Source organism: Gallus gallus, chromosome 5 (assembly GCF_016699485.2).
Source record: "Gallus gallus isolate bGalGal1 chromosome 5, bGalGal1.mat.broiler.GRCg7b, whole genome shotgun sequence".
Classification (NCBI taxonomy): Eukaryota; Metazoa; Chordata; class Aves; order Galliformes; family Phasianidae; genus Gallus; species Gallus gallus.
The window spans coordinates 44404444-44423740 of NC_052536.1; the positions used below are offsets into that span (position 1 = coordinate 44404444).

Genomic DNA, 19297 nt, shown 5'->3' on the forward strand with positions numbered 1-19297 from the left:
CTCCTGCTGTGTGTAAAGAAGATGGAGCAACTTAAGCCTGACATCTTGCTACTGGAACATTTTTCCCAGGTAGCCGGAGGAATCAGGGTGGTTGTGTCGGGTCCTGGAGTGTGGCTGCTCCTTCGGTACTCGGCAGGTGGTAAAGATTGATAGGCAGGCTGTGAGAGGGGAGGAGAGAAGGAGGAGGAGGTGGCTTCCTCCTGACGCCATTTCCGAGGGGCTGACATATATAAATGAGCCGGTTGCTGCAGTGCCCCGTCTAGGATCTTCAGCCAGGACACTGGCGCAGTCACACACAGTGCTGGTCTCCCTCCAGCACCTCGCCGAACCCCCCCCAAACCAGGGCCAGACTAAAGCTCTGCTGATCTCCTTCCCCGCACCCCGCCAGCACCATGAGCCCGAGACTTCTCGCCGTCCTGCTGCTGGCCGTGCCAGGTAAGTGGGGCTGAGCGAGCTCCGCGACCCCTCCCCCTCTCCGGGGCCCCACAGCACTGCGGGCAGAGCCCCCCCCCAACCTTCTGTATCCCTGCCGCGCGCCTCGAGCACCTCGGACAGAGACGGCCGAGGCCGCTTCAGCACCGCGGACAGCGGCTGCCGCAAGGTCACTGCCCGGGGGCCGCGCCGTGCCCTGCTAGTCCCCAGTGCCAGAGCCACCAGGCTCCCTTCCCTTCCCTTCCCTTCCCTTCCCTTCCCTTCCCTTCCCTTCCCTTCCCTTCCCTTCCCTTCCCTTCCCTTCCCTTCCCTTCCCTTCCCTTCCCTTCCCTTCCCTTCCCTTCCCTTCCCTTCCCTTCCCTTCCCTTCCCTTCCCTTCCCTTCCCTTCCCTTCCCTTCCCTTCCCTTCCCTCATCGGGGGGAGGCACAGTGTGCTCACCTAGGGAGCCAACCAGGCCAGATTCCCACCTCCCGCATTCCCATTTTTAGCAGGATAGGATTTCTATGTTTGTCTCCCAGAGGCAGGGAATAACAAGCTCTTTCTTTTTGCCCTCTCCTCATTTTACAGCTATCTCCCTTCCTGTGACAAATGAAATGAATAAAGGGGACACTAAGGTAAGAATAAACCTGTAGTGGAAGAGGGGAACAAAGCTGAAGGATGTGATATTTAACCTCCACTTACCTGGCTTACTCTTGGCTGCTCCTATTGAAACAGCCTGTAGGAAGTGACAGCTTTGGAGATTTGCATGAGAATTCCCCATGTCAGGATCTGTCGTCCCCAACTGCCTCCCTGCCAGGATTTACACTTTGCAATTCCACTTTTGGGTACCTGGGCACTATGAAGTTGGGCATGGATGTTGGGTATGACCCTTTCTTATCCTCCTACTTTCAGCTTTTCAAAGCTTCCAACAGGAGGTGACTCAGGGGAGAGTAGGGGGGAGATATGATTCAGGAATGGGACTGTGTGCATTTGGGGGCGTGTATACATCTGTCTGCCTTTGTATGCATGTGGTGTGTTACTTCTCTATGTGCCTGAAAAATAGGCAACTGGATACTCTCAGAGTGCTAATCTGTCCTCAGCTACTACTCATTCTGTCAGGATAGATACAAGCTGTGTGTGAGTTGACTGACCTCTTCAGCCCTCTTTTGTAGGCCTTTGTGCCTACATCCATGCATCTCTCTGATGTATTTCACACATATGTGCACTCCCAGCTGGCTTTTGGCAGCTGAATGCTTGGATAGCTGTGTTTGCCTGTGTTGATCTGCAGCAGAATCCTCCCATCTCCTTCCTGGTGTTACAGTACTTATATTTTTTCAGATGAGTTGATCTCTTTACTGCCCAAATTAAAACTTCTACAGGAGTCAATGTATGGAAAGCAAACACCAGCCCTCTCCCCTCTACTTCCTGAACCTCTTTTTTTTTTCCCTGAAATCTGCTGGCTGCACAGGGGCTTTCCCCAGGCAGCACTAGGAGAGAGCACACTTGTGTCACTCAGACACACATTCTATAGTATGGTCTCCGGTCACTGTTATTTACAGAGTTCCATGAGAAACTCCTCCGCATCTCCTGTCAGATGCACCTGGGCCTGAAGAGCTGTTGCTCAGCTAAGACCTTTAGCCTGCTTAGCCCTTCCTAGGGCTGAGCCATTGGGTGCCTGCTTCAGGCTGTACACTGAGAAAGGAGGCTCAGGAAGACACTTGCCTCTTAAAGTGGGCTGGGCCAGAGCAGGGCATTCCATGGGAAAATCTATTAATTCCACAATTTTCCTCAAGAGATCCATTCCATGATGTGCTTTATCTGTAAAACATGGCAAGTCCCAGTAAGCTACATTTACTTTTTACTAAAACTAATGCAACTCCATGGAAATCCTCCCCCAAGGAAGAATTATCTACCAAGCCTGTCCTCAACTTGGGTACTGCACTGAAATGGGTTTGAGCTGAGAGAAAACTCAGAGAATACCTAGGCTTTCCTTGCACCAAGGGAGTTGCACATGACCACAGCAGTTACCGTATCTCTGGTATATGCTTACATTCAAAAGGCAGTATTTCTCACCTGCAAGCATATATTTCAGAAAGGGCCTGAGCACAGTTGAGTTCAAATGTGGTGAAGTCTTCCCCAATAAGGCTGTGTTCCTGTGAAAATTTCTGTGCAAGGACAGTGTGACAAAGTCTGAAGGATTAGTTACACGCTCACAGTTAGAAGACAACTATGGGAAAATTTTAGTCTGAATTTCTTAGAGATTAATTAATTCTTTAAAATTTTAAGAGAGCTTACAAGCAAGGGGGAGGACTGGTGGTGGTTTTTTGTTTTGTTTGTTTTGTTTTTACTCAATCTGATAGTGATGAGGCAAGGGGAATTGCTTTAAACTAAAAGAGGGAAGATGTAGGTTAGATGTTAGGTGAAAATTCTTTACTCGAAGGGTGGTGAGGCCCTGGCACAGGCTGCCCGGAGAAGTTATGCTGCTATATCCCTGGAAGCATTTACGGCCAGGTTGAATGGGGCCTTGGGCAGCCTTATTTGGTAGGGGGCAGCCAGCCCACGGCAGGGTGCAGGAGCTGGATGATCTTTAAGATCCCCGCCAGCCTAAGCCGTTCTATGATTTTGGAAAGGCTCTCCTTCATTTCCTGTTATAGGTTGTTCTATCACAACCTTTTGAAACCCTACTCTGCAAGATTTGATCTTACAAAAAGTTCTGGAAAATGTCGGGATGACTGCATTCCTCATTTCATTAAGTTACATTATTTCTCCACAGAGCTGCCATATTTCTGTGGTGGTTGTTACTTTTCTCTGTGCTCTGACAATCACCTGAAGTCATTTTAGAAATCTTGAGGAAGCTTGTACTGGATGTTTCATTAGACCGGGTTCTTATTTGTAATGATGAGAAACTGCCTACTTCAGGAGCTGCATCAAATACTGAAAAAAACAAAAACAAAGAAAAAAAAAAACACCTCCAAATGTTGGGAAATGCAGAAAGAAAGTATCAGCGTCTGCTGGGTTTGTTTGTTTTTTTTTTCTTCTTCTATTTAATGGTAGATTGAATTGTCACTAGATCATCTAAAATCAATATTAATGGCCTGTTTGTGGTATTGGAGAATGACACCAGAGAAATTTCCCTTCTTTCTTTTTGTTACATCTTTCCTGCAACGTTTTAGATAGAGAGTTCAAGATTTCCTGTCTGTATCCTGTGAAAGCAGAATTCTCTCCTTACACAGGGTGAAAATTTGCCCATTCCGGCTGGTCAATAAATATATCCAATTGCTTGAATGAGTGACATTGTAGCTTGACTGGGAATTGCTGGCTGTTGTCTAATTTCTACTGCAGCTACAGTGCTCTGCTCTCCTGAGAATGGCACCTTGTGAGGGAGGTGAAGGCCCTTAGGGATACCTGCATAAACTATCAGCTACCCCAGCCATGCAGTGCTAAGTGGCTGCTTGTGTGAAGAGCTAGGGCTAAGTGGGGATGATGAAAATGATGCCTTCTCATTATACATGGAAGAAAAGGGTTCTGCAGAGGGCAGACCCAGTGTCTGTCCAGTCTGGAAAGCTGCCTCAGGTGGTAGCAAATGTATAGGAACTTCCTTGCTTTTAGATGACCTGACTCCATGCTCAGCTCTTCCAGTCTATAATAGGTGAGTTTTGTTCCAGGAAGTCAAGAACTTCTGCAGAGTGGGTTGCCTTTCTCTAGACTTTTAGAGCAGTATTATTCAACTGCATTTGAGAGTATGATTTGACTTTCCTCACCCACTATGCCTGGCTGCAGTCTAAGCAGAATATCCTCCTCAGGGCTTGAATAAGAGCTATGGACACTTGCTGCTCTCTATGGCCTCCAACTGAGTCCTTTTATGAGGTCCAAGTTGAGGCACTCTGACTTTAAAAATGATGAGTTTGAGTTCATCTATTGAGTGTCTCTTTACTCATTCCCTGTGTAGCCTATGTGGGTGTCTATTCCTACATATTCCTATGTAGCCTTCCTGTGCAGCCTATGGGGTGGGCTGAAGTCATGAGATCCTCAGCTGAAGTATACGCTGTGTCAAAGTAGCTCTTTCCATTGCCATGTGTCATCCGTTCCCTTCTCAGTTTAGGGCGGTACCTTCTGTTCTTGTGTTAGGTAAAATGGGAACTGAACATTCTGTTCTGGCTCCATCAGAAGGGCAAAAGGATCTGTGCCATCAACTGCTGCATTTCAGCCTAGATAACAGATTGACTTAAGAAAAAATAAAATCAAAGAAGCAGTGCTTTTGTTCATATTTTGTCCCTTTCTAGGTGATGAAGTGCATTGTGGAGGTCATCTCTGATACTTTATCAAAGCCAGACCCACTGCCGATCAGTGAGGAATGCCTAGAGACACTCAGAGGAGGTACAGATGTTAATTTAATTCTGGGTATCAGCAAGAGGGGATCAGGCAGAGAGAGAAGCAGGGTCTTGCTCCCCATGGCCAAGTCTGTCACATGCTCTGGCAACTGGCAAGTGGTCCCCAACAATTTCACCTTCCCTGTGGTCACCCCACTGAGCCTCCTTCCTGCCAGGCACAGAGCAGAGAGATGAGGCAGCAAATCAGACCAGGGGGACAGCAAGGAGCAAATGAGAAGGGAGATGGAATTCGAAGTACTTTTGTATTTCGTAAGGGTGGTGGAAAGTTGTCTTTGACCACATTCTGTACCAAGTCTCTCCTATTGCAGATGAACGAATCATTTCTATCCTTCGCCACCAAAATTTACTGAAGGAACTTCAGGAAATTGCGGCTCAAGGTACAGTTTTACTACAGTTGTTTGGGAAGATGGATTTCATCAGTTGTTGCTCCTTGCATAGTTCTTTTAGTTTTATTTTACATTAATTTAACATCGTAAATATGTGTCATAAGGAACACAGTTCCAGGATTTCCAGTGAACACTGCACGTGTAGAGAAACTTTTCTTAAAATAGCTCAAATATGTATCTGATGACTTACTTAAATAACCTGCAGCATAACTTGGTGGCCACATACAGCTTTCCTAGACAATATATGCATTTTGGGGTGGGAGAAAACAGGTCTTCAGCAGAGGATTGCAGGCTCAATCAAGGCACAATCAAAGTTAGTGAGGATCCCAGCCAGGTGGTCCAGCAGAGGCTGCAGCTGCCTGCCTGCCTACTCCTTCTGCATGCGTTACCCAGCTGGCAGTCCTGCCTTGCCAAGGCATCCCTGTGCCCTGCTTCCTGATGGCACAGCAGTCAGAGATGGCTGGGAGACGCTGCCATTAGTTTGCCTAGACAGTAGAGAAGCCACAGAGGCAGCAGGGAGAAATGAGAGGGAAAATGCATGCCAGCATTAGGAGAGAGCACTGTGCAGCTCCCAAAGCAATGATTTGGTCCTTGCCTAAATCCTTTTTTTGTGGGGACAGCAGACAGTGACCCAGTTGGGCTCCAGAGGTGCTCTCATGATCCAGAAGAAACCTGTGCCTCTTCCGTGTACTGGGTTGCTGCCCAGGCAGATCAGGTTGTGCAGGGTGTGCTCAACTGCCATCCACACTATGCAACATAATGGAGCTCCAGCTTGCTCTTCTCTTTCCTTGATTTAAACCCATCACACCATTTTATGATCAGGTAACATGAGCTCTCACCAAGAGATCAGTGATTGAGAGTGGGAGACTGAGGAAAAAACAAAGGTTCATTCCTTGCTCTCCTCTGTGCTGGCTTCAGCTGTTCCTAATTAGTCTGAAGAGCCCACACCCTGCAGCCCTGCCCCTTGTAAGACGGGTGATACCTGAGCCAGCACTGCTGCCTCTGGCCTTTGACTTAAGCTGTAGAAGCAGGCTGTGAACTGGGTTAGGCATGGCTTGCTGAGCATGCAGATTCCATTGGGTTGGGGCTGCTTGAGGAGCACTGCTTGCCAGGACAACTGTGTGGTGGTCCCACGCTCTGTCCTCGAGCTCAGAACTGTCTTCAGATGCCTTCATGAAGCCAACAGTGATGGAGAAGGGCCCCATCACCAGGTGGAGGGCACAGGGGCTCCCAGTACTCACCTCAGGTATGTGGGCAGCATGTGGAAGAAGGCAATTAATATCCTTCAGTACTCCAATACTTAAGTATTTTGTTGGCCTCAGTGTGCTGCAGCTCAGCATCTCCTATTCCCTAGTTCTACATCAGTATGCTGTTTTCCTAGCAACGTTGCCTCTCTGTTTTCAGAGAGACCTTTTTATTCCCACAGATAATTTTTTTGATGATGGCTTTGTTACCACAGTTGGTTCATGCATCCCCCATCTTACAGCTCCCCTTTGGCAGATTTGTCCATTGCAGAAAATACACGTAGACCTATAAAGAGCACAGCTATTTTGCTGTCTGTACTTTCTGAAAGAACAGAAGGTGCTGCTTTTTGCTACTTTTTTTTTTTTTTTTTACCCAACACAGGTGCCAATGAGAGAACTCAGCAGCAAAAGAAAAACAGTGGCTTTGAAGATGAACTTTCTGAAGTCCTTGAAAGTCAGAATGACGAGAACAAGCAAAGAGGTCAGTGTCAGCCTCCTGCCAGGGAATTCAGGCAGGCTGTAAACAAGGATGTTCTTTCTGACAGCCTTGCTGTGTCCATCTGCTCCTCATCCAGGCCTCTCTCCTTGGGTGTCACAAGCACCAGGAACCCTGTGTTTGCTTTGGTCTGGTTTGCCAGATAAAACAACATGGCACTTCTGAGCTATAGTAACCAGTGATGTTCAGGTTACCAACCTGATAGTGATTCTCTCCACCCTGCTGCCATACTTAGTGCTTAGGATGAGTCGTGGCCAGGGAAACTCTGTTCCTGAAAGAGATACAAGAGCAAGGTGGGTCTGTCCTACAGCTTTCTTTGGAAGACATTAGGTTATGGACCCTCCAGTGAAATTTGAGCTCGAGATACATGCAGTCCACGCACACACATAATACCATTATCCTGAACAGGCCATATTTGGCCCATTTGGAGGTCTGTAGTGCTACAGGAAGAAGGGTTAGTCCACTACTATTGTGTGGGGAGGAGGAGATGCCCATGGGGGGTATGATGGTTTTTCACCCAGGCTCCCTTGTCTGTGAGATGAGCTCTCAAGAGAGGTGTTGCTTCTTACTCCTCTCTGCAGATGTGGCACGACAGCGCCCTGAGGAGGAGCAGCCCACAGCATCCCTGGCTGAGCTGGCAGCACAGAAAACCCAGCAAAAAGAAGATGTGAGAGAAGAACGAAAAAATAGCCTGGAGGTGAGGGATTCTAGGCTGCAAGATGCCAGCCCTGGTGAGAAGGATGACCAGGACGAAGCAGAGAGCAACGAGATCAAGGATGCAGAGGATGCACAGGGAGAAGTAGCTTTGGACAACCATGTTGACAAAGATCTGGGTGAGGATGAGCAACAGCAGCGAGGGGAAGGAGAGGAGCAGCGCAGAGGCCCCAGGAACAGCCTGGAGCTCGAGGAGGAGGGAGAGCAGCCATCCAAGCAGGGCCAGGGGCAGAGCAAGGAGGAAGCAGCAGAGGAGCGTGTGGAGCAGGAGGATGATGGAGAAGATGCTCCTGGAGAGGAGGACCCTACTGAAGCAGAGAGGTTACTTGATTTGGCTGAGGAGGATGGGGAGGCTGAGGAGATGCAGGAAGATGATGGTATGTATCTTGGATGATGGTACTGATACCTATCCAGGGTGAGATGGGAGTGCTGAGACAAGCTAAGAGGCTTTAGACCCTAAAAGTTCAGGCAGGTGCTTACCAGGTTTACAGAAATACTCCCAGTGACAGTCACCCAGAACCCCCTAAGCACCTGACCCATGGGCATATGCATGGCAGTAGCACAGACACTGCAGCTGCCTTGCTGCATGCTGGGGACAATTCCTTCCCTTTCCTTGAACATCCTCTGTGATTTTTGACTGCTGTCTCCAGTCCTCGTTACTGAGACAGTGACTTGAGAGTGGGTATGCCAGAATCCTGGGAAAATGGGGACTATGTCACCTTGCATCGTCTCTGAAGTCTTGGTTCAAAGGTGGAGCCCAACCAGGTTAAAGCTCCATGCTCACTGTTATGTGTTACGCTCTTCCAGGTAATGATGATGCTCTGGGATTTGGCAAAGATGAGCAGAGCTCTGAGGAAGAGGAAGAGCAGCCACGTCTACTGAGACGAGGAAGGCATCGCCTGGAGGATGAGGGAATGCAGACAGAGGAGGACACCTTCCAGTCCAGGGATGCCAAAAGTGAGGAAATGGAGGATGAGTCCTCCAGGGAGTGGGAAGACTCCAAGAGGTGGAACAAAATGGATGAGCTGGCCAAGCAGCTGTCATCAAAGAAGCACATGGAGGAAAATGATAGTGGAGAAGACCCAGACAGGTCCATGAAAATGGCATTCAGGTCCCACAAGTATGACTTCAGTAGCCCAGAGGAAGATGTGAGAAGGTCATGGAAGCATCACTCAAAGGAGGACAGCAGTGAAGGATTTCCGCTTGTTCCCATGCCTGAAGAAAAGAAGGATGAGGAAGGCAGTGCTAACAGGAGAACAGAGGTTGGTGTACATAGGCTTAGGAATAAGTCCTGTCTGGTTATTACTTGGGAATCTAAACTGTGCTAATGGGAGATAAGGATGATGCCTGAGTGTTATGCAGCCTGTATTGGTTCTCTGTGATATTAAGGAGATGTTTGGTGATCTTCCAGTTTTTCAGACCTAGGTATTATTGAGGTTTCCACTCATCTATGCCTTTGTTTCTTTCTTAGATTTAGTAATTAGTGCAAAAATATTCCTTGCCCTAGAGAGCTTTAAAAATGTGACAAGAGCATTGTGCTGGCCTGCGCTGGACACAGTGACTAGCCTTGGTGTGAGTTTTGTGTCTCTAATCCCCTTCAAGTCATAGGATAGTCAAGTATGTCCGAAGCTCAGGTAGAGGATGAGCAGTGTCGCACGTTCTGGGGAGACAAACCAGGGACAAAAGTGGTGGGGAGAGCAGGTGTTAAGAGTGGAAATGTCTGCAAGGGATGTGAGGCCGTCTGAATATGCCTCGTTCCCTCATGCCTCATATGATGTTATGCAACAGCTCAGCATGTCCCCTGGCAGCCAGGAGCAACTGTTTCTGTTTCTTTTGGTGTTGAAGCCCAGCTCCAGTTTACACGAGCCACAGAGGGCTGAACACGGGGTGGGAATGGGCTCTGCAGTGCTCTGGGACAAGCCATGCTCAGGTGCCCAGGAATGAAGCCAGTTTACTGCATTTCTCTTGCCTTCAAGACACCATTTTTGCCTTAATAATGCAGAGGAGTGTTGCCCAAAAGTTACCCACTAGCATCCAGGAGGGTGTCATGTTGGTTGAAAGTGAAGTTAAATGTGTTGGCTCTGAGCAAGGAGAGAGCACCTGCCCCTCTTGCCATCATCTGCTTTTGGGGAAGGTCTCTTCCCCCCAAAAGGCTGCTCCCTCCTAGCCCAGAGCCCTTACAGCAGCTCTGGGAGCACCTCATCCTTCTTGGTCAAAAGCAGTGTGAGTTGTATGGAGGAGGTCTACCCTGCTGCTCCTGGAAAACTGGGACTGAATGGCCCAAATACCTCCATGTGTGCAGGCAAGGACTGAGGCAACACTCCCATATCTTCCCATTGCAGTAGGCAGTGAAATAGGCAGGTGGCATGGCTCCAGTCATGCTTCCCACCCCTATCACCTCCCTGTTGCCCCATTTCTGCTCTCGTTGCAGGACCAGGAGCTGGAGAGCCTGGCCGCCATTGAGGCTGAGCTGGAGCGCGTGGCCCACAAGCTGCACGAGCTGAGGCGGGGCTGAGGGCTGGCTGCAGCCTCTCTCCACCATGATCTCCTTTCCTGGTCTCATGCCGAGTACGATGAGCAGAAGCACCACGCCTTGGACGCCGGCCCCACGGGCGCCAGGCCCGCCTCCCTCGCAGTAGTGTTGTGCCCATCACTGCTTCTTGCCCCCACGCTCCTCTGTCCACTTGCCCCATTGGGCCACCGTAGCCAAGAAGTGTGACCTACACCTGTATTTTCTCTCTTTTCTTTATTTTTCTTTCCTCCCTCCCCTTCTGTTTTTTAAAAGGCAGGAGAGCTCTCTAAGAAGTTCTCCTCCCACTGGTAGTTTCACTGGGTAAAACTGCAATAACTTGTTACCTTTTGATTAAAAGCTGAGAACTCTGACTGTAATATATTCTATATAAAAAATTTATCTAAGGAAAAATAAAACCACCCTGGGCTCCTTGTTTTCTTTGCTAGTGGGTGCTCGCCACCACACACCCTGGTGGCCCTCCCAGCCTCACCACAGCACTTGGATGGCTCCATGTGGCTGAGGTGGGGGCTAAGGAGCCTTAATGTTGGTTAAACACTTGAGAATGTCAAGTTATTCAGGCACCGTGAGTGGGTTTTGATAAGAAGTTCATAAATGGGACAGTCATGGGGAGAACCAGGAGGTGTGGCCTGGAGGCACCATCCTGCCCCTTCCGTCCTCTCAGGCACTGCTGCAGGAGCGGCTATGTCCTTGGGCTTAGGCAGGGTACCAGCTTGGAGGGCTGGACAATCTCTGGGCTGGGGTGGTTGGCTCCTAAATATTTGCCCAGTCAAATGTTTGGGACCCACAGACTTTCTTCAAAGGGAAGGACAGAGTTCAGGGCTGGGCAGGGCACCTGACCAGCTGGTAGATGCTAGCTGCCGACCAGCAGCAGACGCTCTGTCCTTGGAGGTGACACAGAGCACTGCTCTGCAGGCAGTGTTGACATGAGGGCCCTCGCTGAACCTGCCTGTTGCTTAGCAAAATTTAATACTGCTGGGTGAGATATCTACCTCTCCTGTGCTAGACAAAACACAATCCTGGTTAAAAACCCTACTAGGTTTTGAGTAATCAACATTTCCCCATCAGGATCAGTCCAGGAGGCGGCACTTGGAATAAATCCTCAAGCACAGCAACAGCCTGAATCCCAATGACATCTAGATGTGCTATGCAGTCATTATATAAATAGCCTACTTCCCACTAGTCTTACAGATCAAAGCCAAACCAATCAAACCTTGATAGGAAAAGGGAAATGGCTTTAAACTACAAGAGGGGAGATGTAGGTTAGACATTAGAAAGAAATTCTTTACTCAGAGGGCAGTGAGGTGCTGGCATAGGCTGCTCAGAGCTGTGGGTGCCCCATCCCTGGAGGTGTTCAAGGCCAGGTGGGATGGGCCCCTGGGCAGCCTGAGCTGGTGGGGGGCAGCCGGCCCATGGCAAGGGATGGGAACTGGATGATCTTTAAGGTCCCCTCCAACCTAAGCCATTCTACGATTCTACACCAGCCATGTTCACTAGTAGAGTTGGTTTAAGAAAGTCCAAAGTAACAATGACACTGAGGAAGCTTCCCACACTGAGCCACTCCCCTCGCTGCCCTACCCACTCATAAAGAGAAGGCAAAGTAAAATTTGTTATAAGGCATTTATTTTCATTATGTGTTGGAAAGGGGACAGTTCTGTCTTCAAAACAAGTACAGAGAGAATGCCACAATACCTACTGCATATTGCTTTACTGTTGAAACCAAAACATTGTCCATCACAGGTGCTTGGCAAAAGAAAAAAGAACAATACATTACCATTGAAATCATTGCTGTTAGATGAAAGCACCATCTCCATTGTCAGATCTGATCAGTCATGCAACCGAAGATGCCAAATAGCAAATTTTTCTTTTTTTTTTTTTACAGTAAACCATGATTTTTTAAGGGTTTTTAAATCATTCTAGACAAATTTAAGTACAAAACGGGAATCCTGTTTCAGAAATCATAGTGAAGAGGGCTGAATCAAATCACAAGACGCACGTGTTAACGCTGCACAGTCGGATTTGAACATAGATACTGACAGACTTGTGAAACCTGGCACAGATGAATGGTCCCCAGGCCTCAGCCATGCTTAAGGGGGGAGCACAGCTGGCAAGTGAAGGAGAACATCCAACACGATCCACACGTGAAGGGCCACTGGTCTCAGAACTGCTGGGATCCCAAGGAACTACTGTTGCTCGATTTCAAGAATGACTGCATTTTAGTATATGGTTCTCACAAAGGTATACACAAGCCGTATCACATACTGCATGAGAAATAAATAATAAAAGATACATCTAATACAGCTTTTATTTATTTATTTTTTACAGCACTGACTTTACAAGAGGATAAACAACTCATTTTTAGGGGCTGCTTACATCTGAAACAAAGTCGTCACTATTTTATACTCAACATATACTCAACCTTTTAATAACTTTATATATGTATATATGACTTTTCACACAAAAATGTTAAAATAATTTATATCTAAAAACTACTGTGTAAAGAATGAAGGAGGAAATAAAAAGTGGGTTTCTTTAAAAAGGATGGAAGAGGAAGACCTGAATTTCACCAGCTCCATTCACTGTTCCAGCTATTTCTAGAGTTTGAAGAGATTTCCAGGCCATCAATCAGAACTTCATAATGCTCAGGAGCCCCCTGCAAACTCCAGGCACGCTGGACAAGGCCACTGTCTGCTGAGCTCATGGCCCATGGACAACTGCTGGCATCAGCCCCAGTGGATTCAGGGTGAGAAAGGCGGAGAGAAAACATCTCCCAAGATTGCTATAAAAAATAATGGAGCCAACTCCTGGCCCATTGGTATCACAGTGTCCCCTGGCCAGGACTTTATCCCCAGTCCTCACCTACCTCTTCTCACCCCTCTTCTTCACCACAGAGTACATTTTCTTACAGTGATTTTTTTCTTCCACAGGGAAACTGCATTACCAGTAGGGATGGACCAGACCCCGAGAGTTCCCTGTACACACAGCAAGAACACTTTGGAGCCTGTGGTTGCTACAGATGCTATCATGCCTGTGTTGCTGAGGAATTACCATCCTAACACTTTCATCCACACACCTGGATCCTCTCAAACTTCAACAGACTTTAGCAATTAGTGTGGCCATGTAAACATAACAGCATCCACAAAGGACGTGAAACCCACTCTGTCAAAAGCTCAACTTTTGATGGCTTGGGTCCACACAGAGTGAATAGGGAAAGGAAAGGTAGTGAAGATGTGGAAAGTACTTTTCTGGAGGTTACATTCCTCTGAAATAGGTATTAAAGCAATATTACAAATAAAATCAGCAATGCGTGTGTCACACATGAAAGCGAGAGGAGATTATATTAAAGGAAATATTTGAATCTACACAAAGCATTTTCACATCCTGTTATTACGAAACACACAGCTGCAACACCATAAAGTAATTGTATACTGAATACAAAAATCAATACATCTCTGACCAGAAGGAGGGAGGGAATGAAAATTAGCAGAGTAATGCAAATGAACTCCTGTGGTATGCACATGAGGAGACTGCTACAAACTCAAAATAAACTCTATTCACTAACGAACCCAAACCTAAGATTTTCTGCACCACTCTGGAAGGTAAGGCTGCAAGCGAGTGTGAAAAGCCCGACCTATGGTCACTGCTGCCACACCAAGACTTTGGGGAACCCACATTAGCTGAATTGCTGCTAAGCCTGGAATTTCTTTTTATTGGATGGAAACAGAAGTTTCCATTTTCCTTTGTTTTGCTCTTTCTTTTTGTCAGTCAATTCAAGCACCTTTGGCCACCTGCATTCAGTTGCCCTTAGGCTGTGCCCCACCACTCCCATACATGCACTGCTCCATGCGATCGCTCTTTGACCAGGCACAGCCCACAGCTGGCTGATGAACATCAGCCCTCCACCTTACTTCCCTCCTCTCCCCGGGCCCCAGGGTGAGGCTCTTGGTTCGTACCCATCTATGAGGACAGCAAATGAAGCCGATGGTTCTTACTTGAGCAAGTTGTTGCAGATTCCTCTGTACAAACACTGACACGTTCCAAATGGGGATCTCTAAGCAAATTACTCATCCCAATGGTGTGAATAGCTCTGGAAGAGCAAGACACGTGGTTACCAAAGGCAGAACAGCTGCAGGCTAAGGGTGTCAGCGCCGGCACACGTGGTCAGGCTGCACTTCTGCACTGGGTTTTCTGTATGACCCAAATGTCCTGATGCAGCCACTGCAAACCCAATGTAACATGGCAACGCCAGCTAGAGGGAGAGGATGATGGTGATGGTTTTGCATTACATGCACTAATAATACCATTCAAGTTCTCTTCAACAGGGGATAATCTTCATCTACTGAAGTCAGCTACATAATTATAGCAGAAATCACAGTCAAATCTCCTCCATCACGCTGACACAAAACCTGCAGGACATCCCAGCCAAGCTAATGGTGTTCTTGTGGACTGATAACAGTGAAGCAGAACAGAAGCAGTTCCATAAGAAGCTAACTGGTGACCACATCATTTTAACTTAATTGCTCCAACCTACTCAGCAGCAATAGCTACGCCTCTGAAAACACAGCAGAACCTTTTCTAACCCACAAGAACAGAATTCAGACAAGACGTTATGGAAAATCTCCCTCAGATTGTCTGCAATTTTAAGAGCGAGGGTATTATGGTATGGTCTAACAGTACTACATTTCCTTACTTTGAAACAAAAAAAAAAAAAAAAAAAAAGGAAAAGACTACAGAACAAGAACTAAATTACTGTGAAGCTTATCAGAAATCAAAGCTATCCTAAACTTATCAAATGAGGCAACAATTCGGAAAAGCACTTTAGCACAGGCTTCATAACATACGTGTGCTCGAATGTTTTGCAGTAATGTAATTGTATGCCTGGACACTTGGTAATCTACAGTTTTGGCTTTTAAAAACTGGTCTCCTGATCGGCCCATGTAGTTGGGCGGCACTCTAATATATATGAGCCACAACAATAATTTCTGCGAGGAAATATAGCAATACAGCAATCGCATGGTAATTGATGAGAAAACTCTATTGTAATGCCACATCACAACAGGTACTTGCATATCTGCACCTGGTAAATTAAAGTGATACAGATACATTTGATAAATAAGAAATAAATTACAGACTATGGGAAAAATGTCACTGATCACACCAATGACCTAAAACTTCTTCTCTAGTTACAGCCAAGGTCTGGAGTAATATTTAAATATAGCATTTCTGTAAGCCTTCAGAGAATTACAAAATAAACTTTTAACAATCATTTGTAAACAAGTTTAAAATGCACAATTATATTTCAGTAGTTTATTTTGGAGAAATAAAGCAGTGCAAAATAGGCCAACCAAAATTCAGAAGGCAGCCAGGAAAATAAAATTCTCATTTGATGTTCTAACTAGGAAACAGCATACAGACATTTCAATTGGATCCGACACTCAGATTCATGTAAACATACTTAGTTTGAAAGGTCTTGAGTTACTAACCCAGCTCTAACATCATCGCTTCTTCCCCACCACCAAATTAAACGCAAAACAAATCAAAACAAAACAACCCCAAGCCATAATAAAAGGAGCAAAAGGCAAGTCTACAAACACTCCACCAGCTGGTTACAAGAAAGTACCATACAAAAATAAGCACTGGCAAATTCCTTCCTGAGGGTATCTTTTGTTACACACGTAACATAAAAACACTTTTTATTTTCAACAAACAAAAACAAACCCGAAACTGTAGATGTCAATTTTATTTCAGTCACGGCTTTATGAAAGGTTTGGTCTATCATGAATACTCGTATAAACCCACACCTATGTACATCCGACTCACTCACACCACTACGACCCAGCCCTGCAAGCTGCACTCAATGTGGGGTTCAGCAGCCTTGAAGCATACAGGGATTGCAAAGGGAGCCCAGCTCAGAGCTGGTCTGCAACAGGACAGGAAGTTGGCTGTATTTATGTGCACCCAGGAATTCTATGGATACCACACTCACGAGGACCTCCCCTCTTGTATAGACTGTCCTCAGAAATGCAAACCCAGCTACAGAAATTTCCCTACGATGGCACTTGGGGAACAAACCCTATCCCTCCCAGAGAAAAAAGAGCTTGCATAAAATAACTGCTACACAACGCTCTTCAGAATGCCCTCTCCTCCAGGACCGGTACCAACAGGTTAGGATGGTGACACTTCCTACAGTTTACTGCTCTCTCCATGGTCTGCCCAAGCTTTAAGCTCTAGATCATTTCCTTTTGAGTGGTAATGCATTTCCTTTTGATCTAATACAGAATACTAACAAACTAGCTTTATATGCTGCAGTGATGGGTGCCCTACAAAATCCCACAATAAAAAGCTGGAGACTGCCATACCTGCAAGCTAGGAGCTGAACTAAGGACATATTCTTACCACCACGCCTCTTCAATATATTTTAGGGCTCGTATGGGAAAGAGAAGGCCACTCAGTCAAGCAAAATAGTGTCTATGTTCTCAGCACTGATAGAGTTGGGTAATTCCAGTTTAGTGTTCAGAATTGGCAAAAGCTGCAGGAACGCTCAACAGCAAAAGATGCTGCCATGCTAGAAGATGCAACAGCAGGTGAACACTGTAGGTTTACTGCACATCTCAAGAGACAGAATGTGGCTGCGCTATCGCTTACAAATAGTGTGAAGCACCACTGCAAATTACCGTGCCGCCCACCTGACAGCCTCACCTGGCATCCTGGAGCACGATATGCCAGATAGAACTGCCACATACTGCTGTCTCACACAAAGGTGCTCATTCTGCTTACATTGCATTTGCAAAAGAAGAAGAAGTGCAGCACTGTGGATCTGTGGAAGGCAGCAACTGCGTTACACCCAGATCAGCTGTACTGCTGTAAGGAGAACGCGTGGTTCTGGTTGGCAGCCTTTTGGCAGAGCTGTCCCAGAATCCTCACAAGTGCAACATAGGGAGAATTAAATTCTCTGCTCTTCTAGCTGATGATGAGCTGCTCTTCTAGAAGATGATGGAAAGAATGTTATTTCATCAACTAAATCACTCAACTTAACTACCTGCACCCCTTTTTCAGCCTCTGATCTGCCTGGATCAGACACATTTCGCTGTTGGCAAGTGTAGCCAGAAGCTGCTGGTGACTGAAGCAAGGAGGCCTGGGGTAAAGCTGTGAAGCAGGAACTGGGGCAGCTGCTCTGTACTGAGCCCTTAACAACAGGCCTGCTCGGTCCCATCAAAGTGCTGTGGCTCACAGAAAGCTCTCTGTCAACACCCTGACAATGCTGCAAGAGATTTGGTTTAGCGATACTGAAGTTGTCTGAGCTTTCTTTTGCAATGGCCTACCTGGAAAAAGGAACGGGAGTATTTTAGGCAAAAATCTCTAGCACTGTTACATTCATACATTGCATTTCAACATTATTATCTCCTTGATACCATGAGGTCCGATTTTAAAATGCTGGTCACCAGTGATTACAAAGAACAATAGAAACAAAAGAGCAACCCTCCCACAATGAAAGGTCTAGTGTTAAATCCCACGCGTGTGTGTAAACTTACTATAGATTTACAATTGGATTCTGATGAAGTGGAGCTGAATCGCTTTCTCACCCTGCCCTTTTCAGACCATTTCATCAGCAAATCAGGTTAAATCAAATGGAAGGTGGGTTTTTTTTTGTTATTTTGCTTTTTTTTTTTTTTGTATTGTGTTTTTTTTGTTGTTGTTGTTTTTTTTTTGCAGTTATATTATTACAGCCTGATCTGGTTCTGGGACCACAACTTGTATCCCTGCGGCTTTTTTCCTCAGTCCATGGCATTGGCAAGTTACTGGGAAGAAGCTTTTGTGGCCAACGTGGCGACGCAGTGCTGCTGGAAGCTGGGGGACACTGCTGAGTTGCAGCCTAGTCTCTGGTGTTGCAGTTTTACTGAGCTGTTGGTCTCGCTTTCCACAATCCAGGAGGAGTCTTTTCCCATGACGCTGATACAGCCCGTGCTCGCGCAGCATATCCGCTCGTCCATGATCCCGCCGGTCTGCTCAGCCAGCAGCTTGCTGCGGTTTAGCTGGGTCACCTCGGGTGCCTGACCCTGCAGGACAGCAGCTATGTGGTTCAGGAGATCTGTGAAAAACTCAGAAACGCCCTCATAACCTGAAAAGGGGAAAAACAGAGAAGAGGAAGAAAATGCAGCTGAGTGGTTTCTGCGCGTTCTTTGAAACTTCTCCCACTTTATTTCCTAGGCTGTGCTCACTCTGCCACTGATAATAAAAAAGCTTTTTTTCCACAATGTCACCGTGACTGAAAGCGCAAGCAGGCTAGCATAAAACAGAGACCCTTGCTACTAAAATACTTTTGTCCAGATAGCTCAATAAGAGGCACTAGATCACTGCTCAGATTTTCTGCTTCCTTTTCCTCCCACATACGTACGTATATCTGTAATTTCAGGTATATCCTATCATTTGTTCCCCAGTCCAGCTTTTCCCCTAAGGTACAAACTCTGTTCTAGCACCAATTTCCTGCACCCCGTTGCTAGGATTTACTACAGAAACTTGCTCTAAAGCACAGATTCCTTGAGGGTCCGTACCCTCTACAATTTCCCAGCAACCCCTCAGTTAGGGGAACCCCAGAGCAGGGCAGAGCAGGCCCTGCGGCCTACAGAAAGGCGGTGTCTGACTGAAAGAAGCAATCAGGCGCTCGTCTAATCTAACCTAACTTAGCACTCAAAACACGTTCCCTGCTATGAGCAATGTCTAAAAACACAGTCAAGGAGACTAAATATATTTAAATGATACAGCACTGGGTAGAAACAGCAGGATCTGGGGTCAGCACCGGAACCACCTTTCTTCATGGTTCTGTTAAGAGATTCCAGACAATTCATAGTGCAGGGTTCAACAACAAGTGTGTTGGCTAAAACAGATGGTCCAGGAGATGCTACATTTTTTGTGACAGCAGGTGTACAGAGCTCTTTGTTTATTTTAAACACTCTGTACAGACACAATTTTGTGTCTGGTATAGACACAATTTCATTATTACATTCATCTTGAAATTGAATCAGACATATGATATCTATATGTCTTGAAATGGACCTTAGCTACTACTGCATTAGCTGAAATTGGTATCAATTTGATTTAGTATTGAGAGGTGATGTGACATTCG

At 46.5% G+C, this 19297-nt stretch overlaps 2 protein-coding genes across 10 annotated transcripts in view; one reads left to right on the forward strand and one right to left on the reverse strand.

Annotated features, from left to right (window-relative positions):
- The first annotated feature begins 257 nt into the window (after positions 1-257).
- CHGA (chromogranin A) lies at positions 258-10571 on the forward strand. The gene is made up of 8 exons (XM_421330.8): positions 258-435; positions 1001-1047; positions 4696-4789; positions 5112-5180; positions 6816-6914; positions 7511-8020; positions 8451-8905; positions 10075-10571. Exons 1-8 carry the CDS (start codon positions 393-395, stop codon positions 10156-10158), a joined length of 1401 nt encoding a protein of 466 aa, XP_421330.1. The 5' UTR covers positions 258-392; the 3' UTR covers positions 10159-10571.
- Positions 10572-11779: 1208 nt separating this feature from the next.
- The window catches only part of ITPK1 (inositol-tetrakisphosphate 1-kinase), a 134005-nt gene continuing 126487 nt past the window's right edge, over positions 11780-19297 (reverse strand). For 8 of the 9 annotated variants that reach the window (XM_040701046.2, XM_040701042.2, XM_046941793.1 and 5 more), the window contains one exon: positions 12461-18292. In XM_040701046.2, coding sequence (XP_040556980.1) covers positions 17970-18292 — 323 coding nt within the window. In that variant the 3' untranslated portion in view covers positions 12461-17969. Of the gene's footprint in view, positions 18293-19297 lie in introns of all 9 variants that reach the window. The other variant, NM_001012588.2, reaches the window with a different exon arrangement.